We start from the raw sequence: 13,023 nt of genomic DNA, 5'->3' as shown, positions 1-13,023 counted from the left end.
TAGTGCATGGTGTTTGTTTTGATTTTCAGAAGGTCTTTGACAATGTGCTGCACATGAGGCTGCTTAACAAGATAGGAGCCCGTGGTATCATGGGAAAGCTGCTAGCATGGATAGAAGATTGGCTGACTGACAGGAAGCAAAGAGTGAGGAGAAATGGGAGCCTTTTCTGGTTGTCTGTCAGTGACTAGTGGTGTGCCACAGGGGTCGGTGTTGAGAATGCTTCCTTTCATGTCATATGTCAATGATTTGGATGAAGGAATAGCAGGCTTTGTGGCCAAGTCTGCAAATGATACAAAGATAGGTGGAGGGGCAGGTAGTGTTGGTGAAGCAGGGTATCTGCAGAAGGACTCTGACAGATTGGGTAAATAGGCAAAGAAGTGGCAGATAGAATATAGTGTAGGGAAGTCCATCATCATGCACGAAGGAATAAAGCCATAGACTATTTTCTAAATTAGGAGATAATTCAAAAATCTGAGGTGCAAACGACTTGGGAGTCATCATGCAGGGTTCCTTGTTGGTTGAGTTGGTTATAAAGAAGGCAAATGCAATGTTAGCATTCAGTTTCAGAAGACTAGAATACAAAAACAAGGGTGTAATGCTGAGTCTTTATAAGGCATTGGTCAGACCGCACTTGGAGTATTATGAGTAGTTTTGGACCCCTTATCTAAGAAAGATGTGCTGGAATTGGAGACGGTCCTGAGAAGGCTTAGGAGAATGATCCTGGGAATGAAAGGGTTAACATATGAGGAGTGTTTGATCGCTCTGGGCTTATACTCGCTGGGGTTTAGAAGAATGAGGGGGGATCTCATTGAAACCTGTTGAATATTGAAAGGCCTAGATAAAGTGGGTATGGAGAGGATGCTTCCTATAGTGGAGGAGTCTATGGCCAGAAGACAGTCTCAGAATTGAGGGACATCCATTTAGAAGAGAGATATGTAAAAGAGTCTTTAGCCAGAGGTGGCTAATCTGTGGAATTCACTGTCACATATGACTGTGGAGGCCAGTTCGTTGGGTATATTTAAGGTGGAGGTTGATAGTTTTTTGATTAATCCAGGCATCGAAAGTTATAGGGGGAAGACAGAAATTTGGGGTTGAGGGGGAGGATAAATCAGCCATGATGGAATGGCAGAGTAGACACTATAGACCAAATGGTCTAATTCTGCTCCTATGTCTTATGGTCCATATAGATGTGCCCGATGGTGGAGAGACTGTTATCTGTGATGGACTGGGTTGTATCCACTTTTTGGAGGTTTTTCCATTCAGGGGCATTTGTGTTTCCATACCAAACTTTGATGTAAAAAGGGAATACACTCTCCACAATGGGGTGAGAGGGGGTAAGTTCAAAGGAGATGTGAGTGGCACGTTTTTATTCACAGAGAGCAGTGGGTGCCTGGAATGTGTTACTTTTGGTGGTGGTAGAGGCAGATACATTAGAGATTTTTAAGAGACGTTTAGATAGGCACATGAATGTGAACAAAATGGAAGGATATGGACGTTATATAAGCAGAATGAATTAGTTTAGTTGGCATTTTGATTACCTATTTAATTGGTTTGGCACAACTGTGGGGTGAAGGACCTGTTCTTGTGCTGTACTGGTCTATGTTATATGGTCTATGTTATATGTTCTATCTTCTAAGACTAAGTTAATTAATCAACTTATTCTGCTCAGACAATTAGGTGAAAGGGGCTGTCTCCATAACCCTAATGCCAGGGATGAGTTGACATGAGTCTTCACTGTGGAAGACACTAGCAATATGGTGGAAGTTCAGGTTTCAGGGTAATGAACTATGCGAAGTTACCATTACTAGGGTGAAGGTTCTTGGAAAACTGAAATGTCTGAAGGTAGATAAGTCACCCGGACCTGATGGTGGTACACCCCAGGGTTCTGAAAGAGGTGTCTGAAGAAATTGTGGAGGGATTAGTAATGATCTTTCAGAATCACTAGATTCTGGAATGGTTCCGGAAGACTGGAAAATTGCAAAGGTCATTCCACTCTTTAAGAAGGAAGAGAGGCAGAAGAAAGAAAATTATAGGCTAGTTAGTCTAACCTCAGTGGTTGGGAAAATGTTGGAGTCAATTATTAAGGATGAGGTCTCAGGGAACTTGGAGGCGCATGATAAAATAGGCCGTAGTCAGCTTAGTTTCCTCAAGGGAAAATCTTGCCTGATAAATCTGTTGGAATTCTTTGAAGAAATAACAAGCAGAATAGACAAAAAATAAGTGTTTGATGTGGTGTGCTTGGATTTTCAGAAGGCCTTTGACAAAGTGCCACGCATGAGACTGCTTAACAAGCTACAAGCCCACGATATTACATCAAAGATACTAGTTTGGATAAAGCAGTAGCTGATTCACAAAAGGCAAAGAGTGGGAATAAAGAAAGCATCTTCTGGTTCGCTGCCGATGACTAGTGGTTTCCACGGGGGTCTGTGTTGGGACTGCTTCTTTTTAAGTTATATGTCTCTGACTTGGCTGATGGAATTTGTGGCTTTATTGCAAAGTTTGTGGATGGTATGAAGATAGTTGGAGGCAGGTAGTTTTGAGGAAGTAGAGGGGCTACAGAAGGACTGAGACAGATTAGGAGAATGGGCAAAGAAGTGGCAGATGGAATACAGTGTCGGGAAGTGTATGGTCATGGAGAGGGGTCAAAGGAGGTTCACGAAAATGATGCCAGGATTGAACAGCTTGTCGCATGAAGAGTGTTTGATGACTCTGGACATGTATTCATTGGAATTCTGAAGAATGAGGGGTGGCCTAATTGAAACCTATCAAATGGTGAAGGGTCTTGATTGAATGGATGTGGAGAGAATGTTTCCTGTGGTGAGAGAGTCTAGCACCAGAGGACACAGCCTCAGAATAGAGCTGTGTCCTTTTAGCATAGAGATGAGGAAGAATTTTTTTAGCCAGAGAGTGGAGAATCTGTGGAATTCTTGCCACAGGCAGCTATGGAGGCCAAGTCTTTATGTATATTTAAGGTGGAGGTTGATAGATTTTTGATTGGTTGGGGCGTGAAGGGATACGAGGAGAAGGCAGGTGATTGGGGCTGAGAGGAAAATTAGATCAGCCATGATGAAATGGTGGAGCAGACTCGATGGGCCAGACCTAATTCTGCTCCTATGTGTTGTGGCCTTATGAATCTTGAATAAATAAATCTTAATCTGAGTTAGATCCTTGGCTGTGAAGTCTTGTTAAATGCAAGTTTTCTCCTTGTGATTCTTTTCATGAGAAAATAGTTGAATTGGGAGACATAACAGGGCAAAATACAGCAACTCTCTCTGGACTGAAACTTATTAGTTCAATGTCAATTAAATATATTTCATTTGGTAAACTGCATGTTCTCTCAGTGTTAAGAATATAAATTAACATAAATGAGTTTAACTTCACCATTAAATTAGTACAAGGAAGTCATACAAAGGCAATAAACATTAAGCCATTAATGGGCCAAAAGAGCATTGCAAAACTCAACTAAAAATAGAAATTGCTAGAAACACTCAGTAGGCCAAGAGTGTGAGAGGGAGAGCAAGAGAAAGAGAGAGAGAAAAAGGGGGAAGGAGATTTAATATTTGAGATCAATGACATTTAATCAGAATGGTAAATACCCAACCTCAGATTATTTATCACATGTACATCGAAACATACAGTGAAATGTGTCATTCGTGTTAACAGCCAACACACGCTACTATGTGCTGCAAGTGTCACCTCATGTTCTGGCAGCAACATAGCATGCCCACAACGTTCAGCAGAACAGCACAAGCAGCTACAACAACAGAACAAAACAAACCCCTTTCGCCCCATGGCATTTTGGAACTACTCAGTGATGTGCTGTGCAGCCATGAAAAGTATCAAAAAGTCCTAGCCTGGGTTCTCTATAGTCATAGAATTATACGGCACAAGAGAATCAGGCCTTTCAGCCCAGTTTGTCCATGCTGGCCAAGTTGCCTAACTCAACTCACTTGTCCCATTCACCTGCATTTGGCCCATACCCTCAAAACTTTCCCTATCCCACTAGCTGACCAAATGTCTTAAATGTCGTATTTGTACCCACCTCTCGCAAGATGATAAATTATCATCTTCTGAAGGATTGATTCCACAGATGCTACCTAACCAGCTGAGGACTTCTGCTTATATTTTGGATTCCCAGCATGGTATTTAGCTGGTGGTGGAGTGAAACAATATATGCCGTACTTTATCAGGGTAAAGTCTTGCTTTGCTTTCTCCCCCTGAACATATTGCTGGTTCCATTGATGCCAAATTCTTTCAGTCAGCAGTTGACCAAGTGTCACTTTTTCATATTTGGCTTCACAAACTGTTGCATTATGGAAATCCAATCTTGATCTCCCATTCCCCACCAGTCACACACATACAGTTACAATGAGCCCTAGGAGCACGGTGAGGTTTCTCGGCCCTGTTTGACACACTGACTGAAGGTCACTATCTTGATATAACCTAGAAAACCGGCCTTTTTGTTTTTGTTGGGTGCTAACTGGAAGAATCTCTAGAGGCACAAGGGATACATCTCATGCCTGATGGCCAGTGTTACCAGTCCTCTACTGCCGTGACATCCTAGGCAGCGTTGTTTGTGAATCCAGGATAACAGGATCCTGAACCAATGTGGTTAATTTTACTCACCTCAAGTCTGAACTGATTCCATAAGACCATAAGACAAAGGAGCAGAAGTAGGCCATTCGGCCCATCGAGTCTGCTCCGCCATTTTATCATGAGCTGATACATTTTATCCTATTTAGTCCCATTGCCCCGCCTTCTCACCATAACCTTTGATGCCCTGGCTACTCAGAGACCTATCAATCTCTGCCTTAAATACACCCAATGACTTGGCCTCCACTGCTGCCCGTGGCAACAAATTCCATAGATTCACCACCCTCTGACTAAAAAAATTTCTTCGCATTTCTGTTCTGAAAGGGCGCCCTTCAATCCCGAAGTCATGCCCTCTCGTACTAGACTCCCCCAACATGGGAAACAACTTTGCCACATCCACTCTGTCCATGCCTTTCAACATTCAAAATGTTTCTATGAGGTCTCCCCTCATTCTTCTAAACTCCAAGGAATACAGTCCAAGAGCGGACAAACGTTCCTCATATGTTAACCCTCTCATTCCCGGAATCATTCTAGTGAATCTAGATTCCACAACCTATGGACTAACGTTCAAGGACACTACAACTCATCTTCTCAGTATTATTTGTTTGTTTGGTCAATTATTGATTATATTTGCACAGTTTGTCTTTTGCACATTAGCTGCTTGTCAGTCTTAGGCTTTTCATTGATTATATTGTATTTCTTTGTTCTACTGTAAATGCCTGCAAGAAAGTTAATCTCATGGCAGTATATGATGACATACAGTTTATATGTACTTTCATAATAAATTCTGAACTTTGAAAACTTTGCCATGGATGGTTCCAAGCCTGGCTGTGAAAGGAGGAGGGTTGGGCATGGGGCTAGCAACCCCATCCCATAAAAACCCAGAGCTACAGATATGCTGACAGAAGCTCCACATACCTCATCCCTGGAAGAAGAAAGAAAAGTTGGGCAACTTTGGGACAACTTGTAACACTGGCCCAATACATAGGACTCTGGCAAGTTGCTGCTGGCTGCCTATGCCTTGGTAGTGGTGTTGGGTTTTGAAATCACAAGACATCATAACATAATTATGTCAGTATTTTGAATGGAAATATCTGCCTAACTGTCAAGGATCCTTCGATAAGATCACAAGATATCCATTCACCTTCTGATTACATAGAGTACAGCACAGGACGAGGCCCTTCAGCCCACACTGGCTGTGCTAAGGAGAATTCCAGTTGCTGTGGAAAGCTGGAGACTTTGGAAGACGGAGGTGACAAGAGGTCAATAGTGTGCTGCAACAAGTCATATCATTGACATCACTGAGACTCTATTCAATTGGAATGAGCAACCTTTATTTAGAGTCACAGAGCAGTAAAGCACAGAAACAGATCAGTACGATCCATATCGAGCTGTTATTCTGCCGTAGCCATTCACCTGCACCTGGAGCAGAGTCCTCTACACTGCTTCTGTCCATGCACTTATCAAAACTTCTCCAACTGCTGCAATCAAACCTGCAACCATCATTTCCACTAGCAGCTTGTTTCACACTCTCACCACTCGCTGAGTGAAGCCCCCCCCCTCAGGATCCTCTTGAATATGTCATTTTTCATCCTTAACCTATGACCTCTCATTCCAGTCTCACCCAACCTCAGTGAAAAATGCCTGCTCGCATCTACCCTATCTTTACTCCTCATAATTTTGCATACCTCTGTTAAATCTCCTCTTATTCTCCTAAAGTCCTAACCTATTCAACCTTTCCTTATGATTCAGGACGTCAGGTCAAATATTTCAAATGGTTCCATTTAATATCAGAGAATGTACAGCATACAGCCTAAAATTCTTGCTCTTCACAGACATCCACAAAAAACAGAATCCCAAAAGAATCAATGACAGAAAAATGTTAGAAACCCAACGCCCTCTCTGCCCTCTCCCATGCACAAGCAGCAGCAAAGCGTCAACCTCCCCCCGCCGTCATTTCAGCAGAAAGCATCAGTGCCCACCACCCACCAAGCAACAGCACAGCCCCTAAAGAGAGGTAATCTTCCGCAGTCAATAAATACTATTGTGTACAGTGCCTATAAAAGTATTCACCCCCCCCCCCCCGGAAGTTTTCATGTTTTATTGTTTTACAACATTGAATCACAGTGGATTTAATTTAGCTTTTTAGACACTGAGTAACAGAAAAGATTCTTTTCTGTCAAAGTGAAAACAAATTACTACAAATTGGTCTAACTTTATTACAATTATTAAACACAGAATAATTGATTGCATAATTACTCACCCCCTTCAAGCCAGTATTTAGTAGGTGCGTCTTTCGCAGCAATTACAGCCTTGAGTCTGTGTGGAAAGGTCTCTATAAGCTTTGAAAATCTGGACACTGCAATTTTTCCCCATTCTTCTTTACAAAACTGCTCAAACTCTGTCAGATTGCATGGGAATTGAGAGTGAACAGCCCTTTTCAAGTCCAGCCATAAATTCCTATTTGGATTGACTTGGCCACTCCAGGACATTAACTTTGTTTTTAAGCCATTTCTGTGTAGCTTTGGCTTTATGCTAGGGGTCATTGTCTTGCTGGAAAACAAATCTCCTCCCAAGTCACAGTTCTCCTGCAGACTGTATCAGGTTTTCCTCCAGGATTTCCCTGGATTTTGCAGCACTCATTTTGCCCTCTGCCTTCACAAGCCTTCCAGGGCCTGCTGCAGTAAAGCATCCCCACAACATGATGCAGCCACCACCATGCTTCACAGTAGGGATGGTGTGTTTTTGATGACGTACAGTGTTTGGCTTATGCCAAACAGAGCTTTTAGTCTGATGGCCAAAAAGCTCAGTTTCCAGCTGACTTCGGAGCCTCTCACATGACTTCTGGCACACTCTAGCCAAAATTTCATGTGTGTTTTTTTACAACAGTGGCTTTCTCTTTGCCACTCTCCCATAAAGCTGTGACTGGTGAAGCACCCAGGCAACAGTTATATGTGCGGTCTCTCCCAACTCAGCCACTGAAGCTTGTAACTCCTCCAGAGTTATCTCCCTCTTAGTGGCCTCCCTCACCCATCCCCTTCTTGCTCAGTCATTCAGTTTTTGAGGATGATCTGTTTTAGGCAGATTTACAGTGTGCCATATTCTTTCCATTGCTTGATGATTGACTAAACCTTACTCCAAGGGATATTCAGTAACTTGGAAATTTTCTTGTATCCATCTCCTGACTTGTACTTTTCAATAACATTTTTGTGAAGATGTTCGGAGTGTTCTTTTGTCTTAATGGTGTAGTTTTTGCCAGGATTCTGACTCACCAGCAGTTGGACTTTCCAGAGACAGGTACATTTTTACTAAATGAATTGAAACACCCTGACTGCACACAGGTCTCCTAAAACAGATCTCCATTTAACTAATTATGTGACATCTAAAACCAATTGGCTGCACCAGTGATGATTTGATTATTAAAGGGGGGTGACTACTTATTCAATCAATTATTTTGTGTTTTATATTTGTAAGTAATTTAAATCACTTTGTAGAGATCTGTTTTCACTTTGACACGATGGAAACTTTTTCTGTTGATCAGTGTCAAAAAAAAAACCCAAATTAAATCCACTGTGAATCAGTGTTGTAAAACAACATTGAAAACTTCCAAGAGGGGTGAATACTTTTTATAGGCACTGTACCTGACAGATTGACATGCCACAGACTCTCTCTCTCTCATTAACAAGACTGAGCTGTCACTATTGCACAGGGAAATAGGAGACTAACAGTTGATGTTGATGTGTTACAGTCTGCCGCTTCACTTTTTATTCCGAGATTCCCTGGCTCGAGAATCATCAGCAAACTCTCCCTACCATCGAGAGAATGAGAGAGAGAGAGAGAGAGAAAGAAAGACAACAGTCACTTGACTGCAGAGATGACAGTCCACAGCATCCGCCACCGCAAAATCCTGACGTTACCTCTCCCACCGCGTCTCAGTCGGCAGCACCAGCCTGGAATCGGTCATCCACCCGACCACGCAGGGCTGTGCCCCGGCATCTCCCATGCCACGCCTGGAGAAAGTTGGAAAATGGCCAGTCGGACAGTGAGCACCAAGAACAAGAACTCATTGCCTTGAAAGAAAAAAACAGTTTGGGTGCTGCTGCAGATCAGGGACCTCAATAGAACCCCAGCCACCTTGAAAAGGAAAGAAAGAGATATTAAAGAGAGGAATTTAAGCTGTTTTCACAGATGAGCTAGAAGAGGCAGCCATTCTGCCCAACATTGTTGTAAATTTTCTCCGAACTCTATCAGTCTAATTGATATATTTGCTGTTGGTACTGTCAGTGACCAGAACTGCATACAATACACCTAATTTGGCCTCAAAAACATCTTAAACAACTTCAACATATCATACCGACTCATTTACTTAATATTCGGATGTATGAAGGGCAAATTGCCAAAAGCTTTCTTTACAACCCTACCTACATGTGACTCCACTTTCAGGGAATTATAGGCCTGTACTCCCAGATCTTTCTGTTCTACTGGACTCCCCAGTGCCCTACCATTCACTGTAAAAGTCCTACTCCGCTTTGTCCGCCCAAAGTGCAACACCTCACACTTTTCTGCATTAAATTCCATCTGCTGTTTTTCAGCCCAGCTAGTCTAGATTATTGCAGGGAGGGCATTAGGACACTGAAGGAATCTTAACCCAGTCTAGTAAGAAGTTGTGATGATGAAAACAAACTGACAAACAGAAAAGACCTCAAGAAAAGCAACACATTTTTCTTTAAATAAACACAGAAATCATTGTGCCTTGTTGGCAATATTCAACTTTATTAGGATTTCATCATAAAAATTCCTCCTTCCTTCTTAGATATTCCAATCCATGTCAAAGCACCATCTATTTCATCAATGTTCGAGTTGTTAAATTGGCATTAGCAGTTGTACTCAGGATTTCTCTTCTCTTTTACAGTCTTTCTCGTCTCTCCCGCACAAACCGCTGGCAGTGGGCCTCACAGTAGAGGAAGGTCAGAGGCTGAAAGCTATCTATGGATCCACATCAGGATTCCATGCCATTGATGTTGACTCGGGAACGGTTTATGACATCTACCTTCCGACTCACGTAAGATTATCCAGTTACTTTGCGGATCCAGATCCTGTAAGGGGCTTTAGCTAATGTATTAGGAGCATTTGATGGATCTGGGCCTGTACTCGCTTGAGTTCGGAAGAACAGGAGGGGTGGGGGGTGGGGGGTGGGGATATCTCATTGAAACCTATTGAATACTGAAAGGCCTAGATACAGTGGATGTGGAGAGGATGTTTCCTTTAGTGAGTCCAGGACCAGAGGGCACAGCCTCGGAATACAAGGGCATCCCTTTAGAACAGAGATGAGGAGGAATTTCTTTAGCCAGAGGGTTGCGAATCTGTGAAGTTCATTACCACAGGTGGCTGTGGAGGCGAAGTCATTGGTTAATTTAAAGTGGAGGTTGAAAGGTTCTTGATTAGTAAAGGTGTCAAAGTTATGAGGAGAAGGCATGAGAGGGATAATAAATCAGTCATGATGGAATGGCGGACAGACTCGAAGGGCTGAACTGCCTAATTCTGCTCCTACGTCTTATGGTCTTATGGTTTTGTCCTGATATTGAAACAAAGCAGGCAACTCTGTTAGAAGCAGCAAATCTCTGCTGGTACATTGAATCCACAGCACAGGTCCCAGTTCCCAACCCAAGTGGAGATCGAGACGTGGAACACTCAAAGTCCAAGTAAATTTATTATCTAAAAGTGTAAGTATGTATATGACACCATATACTACCTTGAATTTCATTTTCTCTCAGGTATTTACAGAAAAATAAAGAAATAGAATAGAATTTATGAAAACTATAAATAAACAGACTGGAAAACAAACAATGTGCAAAAGAATAATTGTGCTAATCAAAAAATAATACTAAGAACATGATCGAGAGTCCTTGAAAGTGAGTCTGTATGTTGTGGAATCAGTTCAGTTTTGAGATGAGTGAAGTTTTCTGTGTGGGTTCAGGAGCCTAATGATGTAGGGCAATAACTGTTCCTGAGCCTGGTAGTGTGAGACCTAAGGCTCTTGTCCCTCCTGCCACAGATGGCCGTGGAGGCCAAGTCAATGGGTATACTTCAAGCTGATGTTGATAGGTTCTGGATTAGTAAGAGTGTTAATGGTTGTGGGAAGAAGACGGGAGAAATGGGGAGGAGAGGGAAAATAAATCAGCCATGGTGGAATGGCAGAGCAGACTTGATGGGCTAAATGACTTAATTCTCTTCCTATGTCTTATGGTCTCATGGAGATGAGGTAATTTTATTCTCTCCATGGATCGTGTCTTTGGAACCCTCTTCCTGAAAATTACAATGATAACAATGAGAGATAGATTGATCAGAATGTGCGTAAAAGGTTATCAAAACCAGATGGTAATAGAATTGAGATCATTTATGATCTTGTTGAATGGTGGAGGAGGATTGAAGGAACAAGTACATAAGACCATAAGACGTAGGAGCAGAATTAAGCCATCTACTCCATCGAGTCTGCTCCACCATTCCATCATGGCTGATCCTTTTTTCTATCTCCTCCTCAACCCCTGTTCCTGGCCTTCTGCCCGTAACCTTTGATGCCATGTCCAATCAAGAACCTATCAATCTCCGTCTTAAATACACTCAACAACTTGGCCTCTACAGCTGCATGTGGCAACAAACTCCATAAATTCACCACACTCTGGCCAGAGAAATTTCTCCACGTCTCTGTTTTGAAAAGGGTGCCCCTCTAACCTGAGGCTGTCCCTTCTTGTCCTTGACTCTTCCACCATGGGAAACATCCTTTCCACATCTACTTTGTCTATGCCTTTCAACGTTTGAAAGGTTTCAATAAGATCCCCCCTCATCCTTCTGAAGTCCAGCGAGTACAGTCCCAGAGCCATCAAACGTTCCTCGTATGATAATCCTTTCATTCCTGGAATCATCCTTGTGAACCTCCTTTGGACCTTCTCCAATGCCAGCACATCTGTTCTTGGATGAGGGGCCCAAAACTGTTCACAATACTCAAGGTGAGGCCTCGCCAGTGCCTTATAAAGCCTCAGCATCACATCCTTGCTCTTGTAATTTAGACCTCTTGAAATGAATGCTAACATGGCATTTGCCTTCCTCACCACCAACTCAACCTGCAAGTTAACCTTCAGAGTGTTCTGCACGAGGACTCCCACGTCCCTCTGCGTCTCTGGTTCCTGGATTTTCTCCCCATTTAGAAAACAGTCCGCTCACTTATTTCTACTACCAAAGTGCATGACCATGCATTTTCCAACATTGTATTTCATTTGCCACTTCCTTGCTCATTCTCCTAATCTGTCTAAGTCCTTCTGCATCCTGCCTGTTTCCTCAACACTGCCTGCCAGTCCACCAATCTTCATATCTTCTGCAAACTTAGCAACAAAGTCATGTATTCCATCATATAAACCATCTATATACAACATAAAAAGAAGTGGTTGCAACACCAACCCCTCCAGAACACCACTAGTCACTGGCAGCCAACCAGAAAAGGATCCTTTTATTCCCACTCATTGCTTCCTACCAATCAGCCAATGCTCTAACCATCTTAGTAACTTTCCTGTAATACCATGGGCTCATAACTTGGTAAGCAGCCTCATGTGTGGCATCTTGTCAAGGGACTTGTAAAGTCCAAATATACAACATCAACTGCATCCCCTTTAGCTGTACTACTTGCAATCTCCTCAAAGAATTCCAGCAGGTTTCTCAGGCAGGATTTTCGCTGAAGGGAACCATGCTGACTTTGTACTATCTTGTCCTGTGTCACCAAGTACTCCATCACCTCATCTTTAACAATTGACTCTAACATCTTCCCAACCACTGAGGTCAGACTAATTGGTCTATAATTCCCTTTCTGTTGCCTTCCTCCTTTCTTAAAGAGTAGAGTAACATTTGCAATTTTCTGGAAAGATCATTTCTAATGCCACCACAATCTCTAACGCTGGCTCTTTCAGACCCTAGGGTGCAGTTCCTCTGGTCTGGGTGACTTATGTACCTTAAGATCTTTCAGCTTTTTGAGCACCTTCTCTCTTGTAAAAGTAACTGCACACACATCTCTTCCTTCACACACTACAACATCAGGCATTCTGCTAGTGTCTTCCACAGTGAAGGCTGAAGCAAAATACTCATTTAGTTCATCAGCCATCTCCTTGTCCCCCGTTATTAATTCTCCTGCCTCATTTTCTAGCAGTCCTATATCTACTCTCATTTCTCTGTTATTTTTAACACACTTGAAAAAACTTTTATAGTCATAGTCATACTTTATTGATCCCGGGATAAATTGGTTTTTGTTACAATTGCACCATAAATAATTAAATAGTAATAAAACCATAAATAGTTAAATAGTAATATGTAAATTATGCCAGGAAATAAGTCCAGGACCAGCCTATTGGCTCATCTAGTACTATCCATTTCTACTGATTTGAT

The 13,023-nt window shown here is 42.3% G+C and overlaps 1 protein-coding gene across 1 annotated transcript in view; it reads left to right on the top strand.

Annotated features, from left to right (window-relative positions):
• LOC140204360 (mitogen-activated protein kinase kinase kinase kinase 4) overlaps nucleotides 1-13,023 on the top strand; it is a 356,637-nt gene that overhangs the window by 300,942 nt on the left and 42,672 nt on the right. Inside the window, exon 27 of the mRNA XM_072271038.1 lies at nucleotides 9,506-9,655. Within this exon, the coding sequence (XP_072127139.1) occupies nucleotides 9,506-9,655 (150 nt within the window). The remainder of the gene's footprint in view (nucleotides 1-9,505; nucleotides 9,656-13,023) is intronic.

Source organism: Mobula birostris, chromosome 10, assembly GCF_030028105.1.
Source record: "Mobula birostris isolate sMobBir1 chromosome 10, sMobBir1.hap1, whole genome shotgun sequence".
NCBI lineage: Eukaryota > Metazoa > Chordata > Chondrichthyes > Myliobatiformes > Myliobatidae > Mobula > Mobula birostris.
The sequence above is the reverse complement of the archived record's forward strand: the minus strand, read 5'-3'. Positions and strand labels throughout refer to the sequence as shown.